Here is a 16995-nt window from a genome sequence, read left to right as displayed (position 1 = left end):
TCGGAGGCTGCTGGCCCTGAACGGGCTGAACAGATTAACTCTGGTGCCAAGAGGCATGTTAAGTGCTCGAGCCCTTGCAGGGACCTGCCAGCTCACCTCAAGTCAGGAGCAAGGTCCCTGCGAGTTCAGGCACAGGTCCTCGATCCACAGCCCCGGTCTTTCTAGGTGAGGACAAGTAAAAATAGCAGCCTCATGCGTGCCCACCCAAGGACGTCAGGACAAGGGGCCAAAAGCAACACAGACACTTTCAGTCAGGTTTTTTTTTTTTTTAAATACATTTATTAACCAATGTTAACACATTAAATGACTCTATATATTGCTAGTCAGAGCAGCTTACAAAATGCCAGAATGCATCATAAACTGGACAGCCACAATGAATAATTACAATGTGCATAGTGGCTAAGCTCAACACTTTAATATAGCTTTATGATTTGCAGAAAAATTGATTTTAAATCATTATTCCTAAAACAATCAATTGTAATTTTACCTAAAACTTATACAAAACCAGGCCACAATCTTTTTTTTTTTTTTTTTTTTTTTTCTTTAAAACACACAGTTTTCACGCTGTAGTAACTTGGAAATGTGCAACCGTGTCAACAGAGACAAAAAAGCCAAAGTAACACGAATCTTACTTTCATGCAGCTATCAGTTAAATATTACATATTCTGGAATGATTTTACACCAAAAATATTTCCACAATAACTTGCTTTCATAGGGGTGGATCGAAGTTTTGGAACTTGTAAAGTAATCGAACAAGATTGATTTTTAGTTGTGAAGTGTTTTACAGTCACAACACAGAGGCGACAAAAGTTAATTACACATTTATCAGGCAATAATGTAGCTGTGGTAATACAAGTTACCATCTACTTACTATTTTTTCCAATCAACTTACCACTTAATTTCTGCAACATATTGGGCATTATTTGGCAGTATCTAGTCAATTAACTTATATCACCACTGTAAGTAAAAAAGATCAGGATTTCAGTGGTAGTTCACAGAAGTCTTAGTTATATTTTCATCTTTACAATGACCCTGACAAATCCTAGAGAAAACTTTTTTAAAGGCTTTCCTCCCGATTCTTCAGCTTCCATCGTTCCATCATGTAATTGCTTTCAATAAATATCAAAGATCTAAATAAATATTTACAAATTATTCCTCTAACTTCTCAAAAAATAGCTGGATGATTAATGGGCATATGACTCAGTCTAAGACCAATCTTTGAAAGAAACTAAAATGCGGAGACACTTTAAAAGAAAAGCTATTTAAGTAAGCTTTACATCTATTTAAAAAATTGTCTCTGAACATGGATGCAATTCATATATCTATATATAAAACAAACAAAAAGAAAATCATTTTTCAACTATCGATCCATTCCTATTGGTAATGCTTCTTAATCCAGACATTCCGCAAAATACAGACTTTTTACAAATCACGGCATCTTTAATACAAGGAAATTAACATGCATTATTCTTCATTCTGAGTACAGTGATGGAGCTCATTATTAGGCAATGACCCATTACTACAAACATAACGGCTTCTGTGAAACTTAAGTGCTTTTTCTCCTTTTATTATCAAGTTACAATGGACCAGGTGACACCAGATCATAGGCAGTCAAATGACATTGGATTGGGGAGGCTGAAGGAGGGGCGCAATAAAGAAATTTGTATGCCTCATAATTCTGTGGATGAATAAAGGTAGTTGCTTTTTTTTTGTTGTTTTTTTGGCTTTTCTTATTCTTGTTACAAGCACTCATGTTAGGACAAAGATGAAATGTGCAAACTTCAAAATTTAAATATTCATTTTTCTCTAAGATCCAGCTCAGTAAAAGATTACCCCAGTTCCCTGTGATTTTAAACTACAAGATCAAAGCTAATATTTTGTTATAAAAGTTATATATTGAAAAGAAATAATGAAAATAAAACACAGTTGGGAAATATTTAAGAAAAAATACGCAGGACTAGCACCTGCTGTGTTAACCCTGTTCCCTAAATTCAATCATGTACCCACTGGTATAACCAATAGATAATGCCTTTAAACAGTAAAATTAAGCTGAACAAAACCAGCTCAACAAGGTTAAGAAATAAATGTTACATCAAGGTAGTACGCTTCGTTTTTCTGAAACAGTTCTATACTTCTTACATTCAGACCTAGCTTTTTTTTTTAAATGTTCCTTTTGTTAAACTTGCATGACTTTTTGTTTTTAGATCTGCTGTTTTTAAAGATTAAAATCTCTGTAAAACCTAAAAATGTTGTAAAATTTGCTGAAAATGCAACAAATCCTCTAGTTTAAAATTATTTGAAGTAACCTGCTCCCACAGATGTTAAATTCATTTTGCCGACAAAATTTTGGAGGAGCATTAAACAGAAGATTGAAACTACTGTGCAAATTTACGAAAAGTGTTTAAAGGCTGGTGCAAAATGGGAAGCAAATTCTAAACAATTTTGGCTTCTTGGAAACAAAAACCGCTGTGTCTGAGAATAGCAATCATCGGGATGGTTTTCTAGGGGAGGAATAACTCTTTCATCTTTTTCTGCGGCAGGTACGTTTGTGTTCAGCATGCCAGTGCTCCTGCTGACACTTGATGGAGCAGTAGGAGGTGTTCCAGCAGCAGTGGTACATGGCCTCCTCTTCACAGTTGTAGCACTGGAGAGAACAAACGAGAAGAGATTACCACCCTCACAGGATCCCTCCTTATCAATGCACGAGTGTTCTCACCTGCTCGTGGATGCACCAGCACATGCTCAGCAATACTTCTCTTTTATTTATGCTTGGGGCATCCACAGACAGGAGCGCATTTTTCACACGTGCTGAGCAAAGCAGCAATCTTCAGCAAATCTGCACAATGCTTTCCTATTTTCCGGAGTCTGGATTATTGCTTTTGAAAAAATCATCTCTCACGCAAGAAAAGTTATCTCTCAGGGCAGTGGACTGACATTTTTCAGCCACACAATGCAGGAACCATCTTTTACCCTACCTTTGTATAACAGCATCCTGATCTATGTCTTAAAAGCTGCAATAAATCAACAGGTATTTCTGGTGCAAACAGGTTCTGCTCAACCTTGAATATCAGCATTTCTGAGGTTTCTTTACAAGCCTGCCCTGTCCAGAGGTTGCTGGGGAAGATCCTTTTGGGCTAGGAATATCTCAAAAGTCACAACAACATTACTGGAGAAAAAAATAATTAATTACTGAGTGGTTTGTTACAGCTCATTTAGGGTAGGTCTGCAGGGAGGCTGCTGTCTTTGGGGATTGTTGGCTGCCAGAGAGCGCTGCGATCTGATGAAAACGAAACCTCGTGCTACATCAGTGCTACTGAGAAAAGCAAGAAAGTGGCTTTTTCCTCCAAGTCTTCCAGAAACCAAAGAAGGCCTGGCATACACTGGATGGCTACATGGGCTCTTGCCCCTTGTCATGCCTGCGAGGATGGCACAAAGCTCCTGAAAGAAGAGATGCTGCCCAGCCCGTGATTCCTGCAGAAATACCTGGTTCTGGGGAGCACTGCAGCAAAGAGGATTTCTACCGGATTTCTACCCTGGAACACACAGAACGCCCCCACTTTCCTGGTAGCTGGAAGATAAACCTGTGGCCTCTGATGAACTAAAAAAGGGAATCAAAATGCTGGTGGTCAACACTACTGGTTGTCAACAAGGAGGTACGGCACCCCAATGGGCAATGTGCCCTGTCTCCCCTCAAGGGAGTGCTGCAGAACTGTCACTCTGACAGCCTCCTGGAAAGCAGGGTGGCATTGCTGCTAAAGGAGACACACTCAGCACCCTTGAAAGCCCGGTTCTAATAATCTCGGATTTGTCATTCTGAGTTTGGTCTGCTCAAAATCAGGGGGTATCTTTAAGAACGAAATCTGAAAAGGTTATTGCATGATGGGGAACAGAGGGAGGGATATCACACAGTCTGTGCACGCTGCTATCAAACCAGAGTAACACACAATTTATTTTTTATGTCCTGTCTAGCTACAGCATTGCTAATAAAACAGACAATTACAAGGAAAACAAACCCAACTGCCTTGAAACAAAACAAAACCACAACAACCCTACACACTACTAAAAGACAGATCCAAGAAAGCCACCATTTGCATTGTCTAAGCCGATAACAATTTATTTACATCAGCAATAAAGGGACTGCCCTAGCTGCAGGAGGAGGGAACCTCTCCATTTTCCTTTTATAACTCAGCTCCAGAGAAATTTATTTGTAGAAATGTCTCCAAACAAGTGTCCTCTTGAGAGCTATTTTCCTGGTTTTTCATGTCGCTGGCTGCCCACAAGCCTGTGGGAACCATTAGGATCATCCATTGGAAAGGTGCAGGGAACAGCTGTGTCTCTCCATTACGTACAGCATGGGCCTGAGCCCAGAGACCAGCTTCACATCTGCTTGCTTGGAGAGATCAAACAAAGCTGAGACAGGAGAGGACAACTGATCTGGGTCCTGCACTTCCCTTTACATATGCTGGCTGTAAGTGTGGGATGTAAATCTCCACTTACAAAAGGAAAACAGTGTCATCTAAGCTGGTACCAGCACATGTAGCAGAGAAGGCAAAATGCCAGCTGGCCTCAGGCCTCCTCTTTTCTTTGTATTTTAGTCTTTCTAAACATTATCAATCACTTGGGGTTTTGTTTCAGACAGTACACATCCTGGACAATGCTCATTCACTTAAAAACAACCTGTTGTAAGTTAGAATAAATATACATGTGAATATAATTGAAAGAGAAGTTAAAAATTAATGATGCACCAATTTAAATGAGGTTTATATGCAAATAAAAGAACTGGGAAAAAAAAAAAAAAAGAACCACTATCAAGATTGGCACTCTGACCTGCATTCTGGAGGCCATCAAACTGCATAATCTCATGATCGTTACCCCTGCTTTTAAATTTCTTTCGTTTGTTTGCTATTTATTTCAGGTATTTGTATTAAATCCAAATTTTCTGGGCACATAAAAATGAAATTGGGTTAAGCCAAGGGGACTGTGACCAGTTACAGCAACAGAAAATGTTGTTCTTTATGTGTTAAGCTCCTGAGAGCTGGGAGCGCATCTTCTCGTGTGCCTGTACACCACCAGCACAACGGTCCCTTCATCCTGACTGGATTTTTTTTTAGGTACGAGAAAGAGGCAAATATAGTGTGAATAATAGCAGCTGTATCCCCAAGCCTAGACATCTGCATTACGCAAAACCAGAGGTCTCTGCTTCTAATTAAAAAGCAAAGCCACCAAAACTCATTTAGCATGTGTGTTAATCACATGAGATTTTGGTAAGGAGGTATCATTATTATAATAGCAGCATACAAGAGCGGTACTACACACCAGGGACTGCCATTAGTACCACTGAAGGAAAAATCACTGGGGAGTCCGCCTGAGGCTGTGTGTTGGCAGGCAGATCCATCAGCCTGAATGCGAAGGTGTTTATCTTTACCCTCCCTCTCCTACCACATGCAAACCAGCTGCCTGCATGATGCCTTGACAGACAGTCAATCACCTTTACGCACATGAATGTAAGATGCAGTGATGTGGTACCAAGGCACTCTCTGATTAGGCTAAAGGACATGGTAAAGGCACCTTGGGGCAGATGAAGGTAAGTCTCAGGAGTCTCCTTCATAAATCCTGCCTTCAAAAAAACCAAAGAGCAGCTATAGCTGAGTCCAGACTCACAGCCCAGTTACTGTGATTGAGTTACTGCGGATCAGTTGAACGGTGGCAATGGTTCACACGTGCCCTCTTAACTTTTGACAGACGAGAGCTAATTTGATGTAGTTTTGCAGTGGGTAAAGGCAATTCAATTTCCCTCTCAAGTGCCACAGGCAATAGCACGCATGCAGACACCAGTAGCTGGTGACTCATTAAGCACAGTAACTTGATCGAGTCAGAGATCTAAATAACTTCTCTGGTCTGCAGAGACAGGTAGGCAGGGAGGAATTTTCTAACTGACAGAGACCCAAGCACTGCAGTATGTAATACCCACAGTAAAATCTCTACTAGGAACAGAAACAAAGACTCTACAGGAGCTCTGGCATTTGAAGTGAGCATTTCTCTTTATAAAAACCCAAACTCTTAACTGTGATAGTCAGCAACTGATTGTCTCGCCTCAGTATTTATTTCACTCTTCTGCAGAGCAGAGTTTTCTCTGCAGGGACCATCGTTTCATCTGTAAGAACAAAGACTAATGAGGCTGAACATAAACAAACAGCCCTTTACAAGGGAAAACAAATGGGAGCTGCAGGAGGGAGCCGGGGCTGGCTGCCCCCGGCAGCAGTGGCAGCGGACAGGGCTGTCCATCCATCGCTGCGCACATCAGCGTGCCATCTTGTGGCAAGGCACTCGCACGCTCCTCAGCTGCATCTGGCAAAATCAAAGCTCAAAAGGAGTGAGTAGAAAATCTTGTATCCACCCTACTGTATTTTATAGACAGCTATTACAGTACACTGTGGTTTCCTGAACGATGGCTTTCATTTCCTTGTTCTATCACAATTAGCAAAAAGCAAAGTTTGTACGTGTGCCAGGCTCCCTGCCTCTCAGCGGAACAGTTCCCACCCATGCTTCATTAAAGACTAGTAGCACAGTATTAGAGTATTTGCAGTGTTTGAATAGATGCTCTACAGCCATGGGAAAGAATACACTTCAGGGTTGAAAAGAAAACATGAGACACAAACCAAACAAAAATAGGGAAAAGTTTGCAGCATGACAGAATGGTAAGTTAAATGTCTGTTTCCACTTCACTAAAGGGTGTACAAACATGTTTTTTTGTAGGCAATGCTGCAGATTTGGGCTTAAGGACTAAACAAGGGAGGGAAATACATTTCACAAAGTCATGTTTTAAATACAAAAGAACATAAAAGAGCTACAGAAAAAGCTAGGAGAGGAAAAAGCCAAAAGGATATCACTACCAGCACTATTAGCAGGGGAATTAAAATTGATGCAGCCAGATATTGTACCCTCTGGGGCCTTCAGATCAAAGGAATGTGAAGATAATGCAAAACATGCCTTATATGGAGTAAAACTGCATTTAGAAAAAATATTTTTATACTAATGCCTGATTGTGCTCAAGAAGATGGTGCTGTTAATGCCTACATAATTAAGATGGAAAGTAATCAGAACTTTGAGTTGAAATTTGGAGGTTAAGAAAATTTGAAAGCAGTAATATGAAGGAGAAAAACCTTAAAGCTGAAAGACCAGTGAAAGAGTGGTGCAGGTAAAAGTAAGGAAGAAATCACCTTCAGTTGGCCTGCAGTATGCATTATACAGTTCCACTTGTTCTCTTGTAATAAATTCTTGACACTTACCCACTGCTTCTTCTTGGTCTGGGAAATCAGTTGCTTGTGCTGGCCTGCTAGCTTCTTAATTTCTTCTAAAAATTCTTCTTTGCATTTCTCCTTTACCTGCTTACATTTTCTGTCCATCTCTCCTTGTGCGTTGGCCACAGCTTTATTCACAGCCTGCCTTTTCTCTTCTTCCATCTCTGTACGCAGCTGCCATAAGAAAGTCAAGAAAGCAAGTCAATGGACAGCTATTGGAATAAAAGCATCTTCTTTAAACCCCTACTCTTTAAATCTCTATTACTGATGTGGGTGGAGAACACATAATTAGAGATTTCTCCTATTTAGAAAACAAAAAGTTCTCTCCTTTAGATTTATAACAAAACTCCCATCCCATAAGAAACACTCAAAATAAAAATGTTACCGTATTTCTATTCCACTAAGCATCTACAAAACCAGCTAAATAATTTCCATGTATATTTTGTCAACAATTAGTTTACAAATTTATGAATTTATCTTAGACAAAGGTTTTGTCTTTTCCAGATCTACAACTGCATATAAATCTACAGCAAGAGCACAATGGAAAATACAAAACAGAACACCCCTGAGTTCAGTAAAAGGTACCTTTTAGTATTCATTGTTGGTGGGATTCCTTTCCCCTTGCTCAGTTATGTAAAATTTTGGTGTCTTAATCCTACCGGATTAACACCTAAACTCCCTAGGTTCATTCCATAGTTTAGAAGGAAATTCATCTTGTCTTAAGACAGGAACTTAAGAGTTAAATCAGACAAATTATCCTCTAAATTGCCCTGCTCTCTCCAGCCAAAGGTGACCAGCTCAGGAGTAGATATTGAATTTTAAAGAGATTATAATTAGATAAGAAAATTTAAACAAATTTCGGCAAATGTATTTCATGTTTAGGTCGGAAGATTGACAAAAGAAGAGTTATTTATGAATAGCACTTAAACAATGCCATTGTTTACAAACACACTAGACAATGGAAACAAAGGCTTTGGAAATGGACACTCATGAATGAACAATTAGTTTCATTTTTGGATCACAAACTGATTTCACTGGACAAGAATCAAAAAAAGCAGGAGTTTTCTGTTTAAACTAAGGTTTGTTGGTATAGAGGTGGTCTAAAAAGCAATAAAGATGATTATTTTTATGTGGTCTCTTTAGAAAAGATTTTTTTATTCATTTTCTTAATGGTGGATGTTACAAAAGTAGAAAAGAATGTCAAAAAAAAATCCACACTCCTCCTTCCCTCAAACCAGAGTGCAGGTGTTCAACAAGTGTTACCTTTTCCACTGCCTCTCGCACAACTCTCTCGGTTTCTCTTTTGTGATCAGCTTTCATCCTGTCCTTGAAATCATTAAAGATTTTGGTGTATTTGTCATGGCACATGTTCTGACATACTCCATCATTACTGGTCTGGGTGCTCCGATGCAGCATTTTTGGAGAAGAGGCACTTAACTTCTTGGTCTGAGTTGAGACTGAAACTTTTTCAATGGGCTGAGGCATTGTGGGAATTTCCTGGCTTGAACTTACTGCTTCAGTTTCAGGTTCTGGCTCCTACAGAGAAAGAACAGACTTGTAAATCCAGGTATCAAAAGAGAACAAGTTAACTTTCAGTTCCCCCTGAAGAAAAAATGTTAGATGACTAATGCCAGCGCAATTAATGTGAAAGGTGTCTGTTGAAGACTTTTAGTGCTAATGGGACATGGAATTGCTGAGGAAAACCAGTAAACCAGTATGACAGTGGGTAGGCTCTTTGGTCAGGCTTTTCTGACTACAGCTAGGAGCCCTCCAGAAGGAAGCAACGTATGGCGTCAGTGTGCCACACTCACCAGTCTTGCCTCCCAAAAAGTACCACCAACATCAGAGTTTATGCTGAATGCAGATCCCTTGGGATTACTATGGGTTGCTATAGATTTTCCCCCCTACCATTTTCCCTGAAGAGACTGTAACTGCATGGCCAAGGTGCCGGAATTATTTTGGCAAACTCTGGGCTTACTCTGGCCCAAGAGGCTTCACTGGAGTCTGTAATATTCCACTGATTTCATAGAATTGCTGCAAAGATTGATTAGTACTTCAAAGGTGCTTTGAAGATGAAAGGCTAATGAGCGTCTAAGTCTTGCTTCCAATAATACAGAACTAGGCTTGGATGACTACAGAAGCTTTCTGTAATTACGCAATTATCAAAAAAAGAAATAATAGTTACTGTAGTGTACTGTACTGAATTTAGCAGCCTATGCTATTACACTGTAACACCAATTGTTCCTGCTCTTTAGAACACATAGAAGTCATCCCTGCAAACTCTTATTGATATTTGAAGTGTCTAAAGACATAGATGAAAATTATTTGGTTTTTTTTAACCTAGAGTTTTTTAAAGCTCATTTATCAGATAGACAACGCACACAGTCCTGGTAACACCAGACTTGCTCAGGACTGGGCTTGTGATTGTCTGCGTGATGTGGCACTGCTCACACCAACCAAGAGGCTGACTGCGTATTCCCTTTTGCAACCAATTACTCTCTAAGAGGTCACTGTGATTGTCTTCTGGATCACTGGTCACATACGAGCAGAGCTGAGAAGGCAAATGTTAAGACATAAATACATGAAGCAAATTACAGCATTTGCTTGACAGAAAACACAGTAAAAATTATGAGATATCCTAAACTGTGGTCTCCCTATCTTGCTCTCGAATATAGTTTGTGACCCAGGGAGCACAAACAGCATGTCGCTGCATCCATCGATGAAGTTGCCTCACAGAGCTGGCCCTGCAGTATCAGACACAACTGGGAGGCAGGTGATCAGATATTAGGAGTGGCAATGTCTGTATTTCAGGCACCAGGGCCATCCCACATAACTCATGCTAAAATAAACTGAACCCTCCACAGTCTTCCGAGGACTGTGAGTATGTGCAGCTTTTTCTTAGTGTTCAACATGCAGCTGAAACAGGGCCAGGAAAAAGTACTCTAAAGTCAGGAAATACGAGATTTATGGCTGTCTCAGCAACTGCCCCCTTGTGTACAAGTAAGATAATACAGTCCCTTGGTTACATGTTCATAGCTTTGTTTCCTGCACTTCACTCAATGTGCAAGCTGGATAAACAAGGAAGGAAATTCCACAGTCAAGGGTGGATACAACATTTTATAAACTTAATATTCTTGATCGTGCAAAATACTGTCTAATTAGACTTGCTAACTAGCCTGATTTGTCATTAAAAAAAAATGTCATAACCTGACCGTTGACACTGGGAACATGTGGGAGGTGCAGTTATGTTTGCTAGCAGGGAGGACCAAGCTATGGGGCTGGAACTTGTAAGATTAATACTGTAAAATAACTAAAAGGTTACAGAGGCCAACAGAGTGTCCATTAAAATTTCAGACTTTTTGTACTTTGCTATCTCTACAGATATGGTAATTGAGATTACTTACTTCTTTCTTGAGTTCCATACTCTGGTTACGTCGTCCTTTCTTTGCTCTTGGTTCCTGAGTAACCTTCAGCTGTGAACATTAAGAAGAGTATAGTGAATCATTCCAAAAACCAGTTCATAGAAGTAGCACTCATTGTGACATGGCTGATGAACTTTTCTATTATTTGCAGTTATTTAATTTAGCAAATAGAAAGCTGAATACTGTTCTTAAATGAGAAATGCACAAATAAACTTTCCACATTATCACTGATGACTATGATTGCACGAAGGAACAAAATTAATGAACAAGTTCCAACATTCAATATGTATTTGCTAAAATACCCTTATCCATTCTTTCATTTCACACTAGTTCAAACACTTGTTTTCTGGAATATTCTGGTATCAGTGACCCTTAATTAGGCAGCAGATATTGTTGGAAGCCAGGAAACAGTAATTATTATACAGAGAATGTATATATGTACAGATAGTGACATCATCCAGACTTGCTGTAATTGATGATGCCTGTTTGGAGGGGTATGAAACTTAATGCTTCAGAATAAAAGCCAATCTCCAACAATAGAAAGAAGGGTGAGATCTAAGTCTATAGCATACTACGTTACAATGGCCTACAGCAAAGTTCTTACTCCTGTCTTTGAAGCATCCAGTACCAGCTAGTGTTAGTGACGGGATACTGCAGATTACTGCAGAGCGCCGAGTTTGACAGCTACTCTGATGTTCCTGTATCTGGGAAATCAGTGACACAGGTATAAGCATGAACCAAGTGAAGGATGAACAGCTGCAGTGGAACAGAAAATAATACACAAATGGACACTTTAAATGCTATGACTGACACTTCTGAAAAACTGGGAAAATGCTTGTTATTTTTCAAAAATACTATTTGTGACCCTTTTCCCATTTCATCATACGTTGTTGCATGACTGCATACACAATATTAAATAAAGGGTCTACAAAGGGTTAGCTAAGCAAACCAGGCTAAAAAAGCCTAAAACAACTTTAATAAGGAGCAACATCCCTTTAAAGCAACATCCAGTTTTGTAAGCTTTAAGTTTTTAGCCACAAATTGGATGATAGATCTGTTTGACAAAAGGACAAAGGAAGAGGGTCAAAACATGCTGATTTTTTAAAATACAGACTTAGAGAGAGGATAGTGGTTTAAATGAGGAAAAAAGATATTGCCAAAGAAAAGGCTGCCAAAAAAACAGAGAAGCATCCTGCAAGCTATGAAAATCTTACTGCCAAGTCAGTAATAGTGAATATATAACACCCTCTTGGACAATGAATGACTAGCAAGGTTCAGCTGTGATAAGGGAATTTCCATATGGCAATGCAAAGTTTTGTATCCTGGCCCTTTGTGCTTTTGACCTTTGTTAAAGCAGTATAATTTTTCTTGTTTTGCAGAATTATTTTTAATTAATCAGTTGCTGGTCATGTGATCCTCAAGTGCAACGCTTGCACCTAACTTTAGTTGGACTGTCTGAAAATGTCATGGTTGGTGTTACTCAGGGATCTGTAACACAGAATACAGTCCAGCTGTGAAAAGTCTGAACAGCTACAGGGCTGTCCCTTGATGGGAGTCCAAGAAGGCAGTGTTGCAGTCTATCTGATATCCATGACATTTAACTTGAACATTCCTATTTAACTTTAGAAATCTTGGTCTGTCTCATCAAGGTGCTGTAGGTGACAAACACCGTAAAGCTTCCCAGAGGTCATCCAAGAAACTGAGGAAAGAGGAAAACTGTATTTTTGCTATTACTGAGCCACAAAACCTAGGGAAAATAAGCCTTTGAACCCTCTTCTTGTCATCACAGAACTGCAGACAGAGCACAAGGCTAACTTAATAGTAGCTTAATAAAAAATGTCATCTTTGTACCCTTTAATAAATTGCCCTGATTGATTGCTAACTTTGTGGCAGCACTCACCTGCTCATTGCTGGTAGAAGAGATACTTGACTCTGCCTCCTCTTCCCCTTTATCCTCATTCTTTGATTTCCAGAATCTCCCCTCACGAAGAAAACGCTGGTGCAGTTCCAGCTCATCACAGGCTTTTTTCCACCCCATACTGCGTTTCACGTGCAGCCGATGGATGTTGACCGTGATATCTTGAATGTTTTCAGAGGGGATCCAGGCCCTTTTGAACACACAGTACAGACAGGTTCAGAAACATTACATACAGATGAAGGATCTTGACCCGAGAAACTGACTTCAAAAGCTGTTTTTCACAGTGGCCAGTCACTAACAGTTCCTTTTTACTCTGAATTTTTGTATATTCAACACTTTTGAAAAAAAACAGACTGCATACTGTTAGACATTTTTGTTATCATAAGCACTTGTTAGCTGTGGGTGCTATGGCTGAGAGTCTCCTTCATTTTTGGTGAGACACAAACCCAGCACTAACAGCAGTCCCATCTCCTACTTGCTCTCTTGCTAACTGCCCCGAGTCAGACACAGACACACTTTCTTTACTGAAAGTTTGTATGCTAATCCAATTTTGCCCATGTCAACTTTGCTAACACTGTCAAGGAATGTACCAAATTACCACCTCAAATGGAGACATTTTGTAGTTTGGGCCCCTGTCTATCAGGACTGAACTCATGTGGAGACTGTTACGTTCTTTTGTACTGAATTCATGTCAGTGACTTGGTTCCAAAGTACTTTGTCCTCTTAAATATTTTCAGAGTCCTCATAGAGTTAGATGGGCAGCTCTTGACATTTTGAAAGGTTATACCAAGCAGCACTGGACATTAAAGAAAAAGTCACATCACTGCCACACACATCTACATAACAGAGTAAATACTGTAATAAGTTCAATATCTGTGGCCAGATTCTCAGTTCTTGCAATATAAATTTAATTTCAGTGAAGCCAAGGAAACAATGCTAATTTACACCAACCAGGCATTTGGTCTTTCATCCAAGTCCAGCAGAGTAACTAGGCAATGGCACTCTAGTAAAATGTGCTTTGCCCATTTAGGAAGATGCAAGCATCTCATCCCACAGGTGTCATGTTACTTTATTAAATACTTCTCAGTTGTGTGAACTTAATGCCAAAACTACTAATAAGATAAGCTGCATTTGCAAACAGATTCAAGGTAAATCATTCTGTGACTGCAACACAAATAAGGATCCTTTACCCATTTTATGTCTATTAGAAAATCTTGGTAGTTCATATAACAAATGAAAACATGTTATATACTGTGCAAGTTACACTAAAACCAATTTAAATACCCAGCCTCATAAAACACTATTGCTGAATTGTCTAGGCCCTTTTGGGATGCACCAAAATATGGCACCTTCCCAACAACTGTGAATTACTTTACAAATGTCTCCTCTCCTCACATTATAGGCATATAAATCAAACAGAAAAAAAAAAAATCAGTACATCCACTGTAGTAACACTACTATAACCCTCCCCAAATACTGAACAAACAATTGGAGTTGGAAGTAAAAGCTGATCTCAAAGAGTGAAGATTCCAATGTAAAGGGTTATTCTCTGAAATTGCAAACTCACTCACAGCAGGAGCTCTGTCAATGTTCTAGCAGTGAGACAGAACCATTTGTGATGTATATTATGTTACTAAAACACAAAATTGCAATGTGTCTGCTCAGAAGAGAAAATTGAACAAAGTCAATACTGCTGGTAGTAAGTGCACATTTTTGTCCAATTTCCACCTTGGCCTGGATTAGCAGGCTGCTACTGATTTGAAGAAACAGTTGAAGTTCACTTGCTTTCTTTGATTAAAATGGTATTAAGTAACATCCCTACGGCAACCACAGAAAGGGAATCTCTGAGCCATTTGGCAACTTCAGATGTGTTAGACTGAGCTTTAAACTTTCTGAAACAATTATGGCAAAGTATTCAGTCTTTCTAATGTTGGCATCTAGCTGAGCCAGGATTTACAACATGATAGATGAGATATATTCTTTTAAGTATTGTTTGTAAAAAGAAGCACATGGAATTAATAAGTTACCTTTGGTGGTGATGGCCAAAAAAGCGAACATCAACTTGATTGTCCTCTTTCTGCATGACTTTGGCTGGCCAAAACCCAAAGCCTTTCATTTTGGCCCAAACCAACTCATGATTAGGTATCTGGAAAAAATGTTGTATTTATTATTGGATATGATGTATAATATGGATTTCTCCCACAATATTTTTTCTGTAATACTATGCTAGTATCTTAAGAATACAGTTGCTGTTTATGTCCAGTGCTATTTTCATTTTTATGTTCTTACGATACACATTTCCCTGTTAGATTTATTGCTTGGATCAAAGTAAAAAAATACAAGTCTCAAAAGGGTGTAACTGTCTATTGAAAACAGAGATCTTAAGCAGCCCAAAAATTAAACTTGTCTTTGTAGCTTCATCCAGGAGCAAAGTTTTATTTCTGTAAGCTCCTTATTTTCTTGTGAGACTGTTGTAACTGGCTGATAACCAAGTTTTATAACCCATATTGTTACAGCTTTGGACTTCAATCAACATTTCACTTGTGTAAGATATTAAGGGCTTACAGACCCTTAACCACACTTTTGAAACATGCCTACTGAAATGGAATATTCAATGCATTAATGACAGCAAAACTGCAGGTTTTTATACAGAAAAGCAAACAAACAAAAATCTGTGTCAGCAACATACACAAGGATAGCAGAACCAATTGTCAGGTCGCGCATTTGACAAATAGAAACAGTTCTTGCAAAGCTGCAGTTCATCCAGCTGAAAAACAAACAAAAAAAGTAAATAAGCCTAAAAATTCCTATGTATTTGACTTCAGTAGTATTCCTCTCTCTTAAGTAGCTGAATTTTTTAGCCCTGCTTGCTAATTTGGTGGAGTTACTTCTGTGTGTGCCAACTGGAGGTGTGAAACCGAGGTGAGCTGGGAGTGGATGATAGACAAAGCTGCAGAAACAACATTCATGTTTTAGAAAAGCAAGGCAGAGGGGGAGACTAATTCAATTCTTAATGATTTATTATAGCTAAAATGCAAAGAATAGTTCTCTAAATTCATCAAATATTTAAACTACATTTTGAAAGAAGTAATTCAACCGGAGAAAGAGTGACAGCTCCCCTATCTTTATTATTTGGTCTCCTCTGAATGCTGAGAAATGTTTCAATGCCAGTTGCAGAATTCAGTCAGAATCTCACCTCATGTGCAATTTATATTAGCAAGTACAATTGTTTCTAGAACAATTATGCATTACTAGATTATTTTCAAAACTGAAATTTGAAAAAGTTTTTTCCAAATGATAGTCTAGTTAAAAAGAAAAAAAAAGGAATTCTGAATCAAAGTTAGGGGAAAATTTATAACAAACTTCACACCCTTTCTATTTTTGTAATCTGAAGAATAATTTTCTTAGATTCTGAAATGAAAATCAAGTCTCTTGTATGCATCTTGGTTACTTGGTACTACTTACTTCGTGACATGTGTCTTTGTAAAGCATCCTCGCTATATCAGCTTGTTCACTGTCCGCTATAAATTAAAAATAAATTGTATGAACAATAACAATAAGATCACAGTGCTCACAAAGATCTGAAGCTGTCATTGAGATGACTTTCATGCTATAATTGTCTTGCTTGAGAATGCAAAACATGATTTAGTCACTTGGATAACCCTTGCATTTACAATTTTCTAACAATCAGTTCTATATTTGTTTTCTCTTTCATATTTATATGTAAAAATACTGTTGGGAGCTTTTAAACCAAACAATACAAGCACATATCTGAGTTCCAGCAGCAGGGAGACAGGGTTGCTCTTAATATGGATCCAGTTTCTTTCTCTGCTAGTGCCTTAATGACACACTGTAATTGTCCTAAAACACAGCTCTCTGTTATCAACACTTGACAGTAACATGGGTAACAATCACATAAGTATTTCTGCTCACAGTAATGCTTCACAGACTATCACTGTGCTTCCCTTTACACCTGTGTATTTCTCCATTAGCACATTCACATCTCTCCCTACCAACAACAGTGTGGATCTTCTGATGTTGAAAATAGACTGGTCCCACCCTCCTCCCAGTTTCCCAGATGCAGGGGAGAACCACATCCTTCCTGAAATGATGGCTCTGGAGAACCTTGTTACAGGACCTGGCTACAGTTTCTGGATGCGGTGGTGCTGTTTTTCCTTTTCCAGTCAGACTGCTCCACCATATCAAACAGTCACTTATTACTTTCCCAGTGGCTGGCAGCTTCTCTGATTGCTGTACCTCCACACACTGCACCAGCAGGACACTTCCAGTGTGGATGTAGTTATGTTTGCTCTTGCAATATGTCAGATTTTGCACGAGTGAAAAATATGTGTCA

At 39.0% G+C, this 16995-nt stretch overlaps 1 protein-coding gene across 3 annotated transcripts in view; it reads right to left on the bottom strand.

Moving 5' to 3' along the window:
- Positions 1–521: 521 nt before the first annotated feature.
- The window catches only part of ZMYND11 (zinc finger, MYND-type containing 11), a 63461-nt gene continuing 46987 nt past the window's right edge, over positions 522–16995 (bottom strand). For all 3 annotated transcript variants that reach the window (XM_010078672.1, XM_010078664.1, XM_010078679.1), the window contains 8 exons: positions 16107–16162; positions 15331–15408; positions 14669–14787; positions 12624–12831; positions 10706–10774; positions 8565–8837; positions 7290–7475; positions 522–2644 (listed from right to left, as the gene is read on the bottom strand). In XM_010078672.1, coding sequence (XP_010076974.1) covers positions 2522–2644; positions 7290–7475; positions 8565–8837; positions 10706–10774; positions 12624–12831; positions 14669–14787; positions 15331–15408; positions 16107–16162 — 1112 coding nt within the window. In that variant the 3' untranslated portion in view covers positions 522–2521. The remainder of the gene's footprint in view (positions 2645–7289; positions 7476–8564; positions 8838–10705; positions 10775–12623; positions 12832–14668; positions 14788–15330; positions 15409–16106; positions 16163–16995) is intronic.

The sequence above is a fragment of the Pterocles gutturalis genome, unplaced genomic scaffold (genome assembly GCF_000699245.1).
Source record: "Pterocles gutturalis isolate BGI_N339 unplaced genomic scaffold, ASM69924v1 scaffold5971, whole genome shotgun sequence".
Classification (NCBI taxonomy): Eukaryota; Metazoa; Chordata; class Aves; order Pterocliformes; family Pteroclidae; genus Pterocles; species Pterocles gutturalis.
The sequence above is the reverse complement of the archived record's forward strand: the minus strand, read 5'-3'. Positions and strand labels throughout refer to the sequence as shown.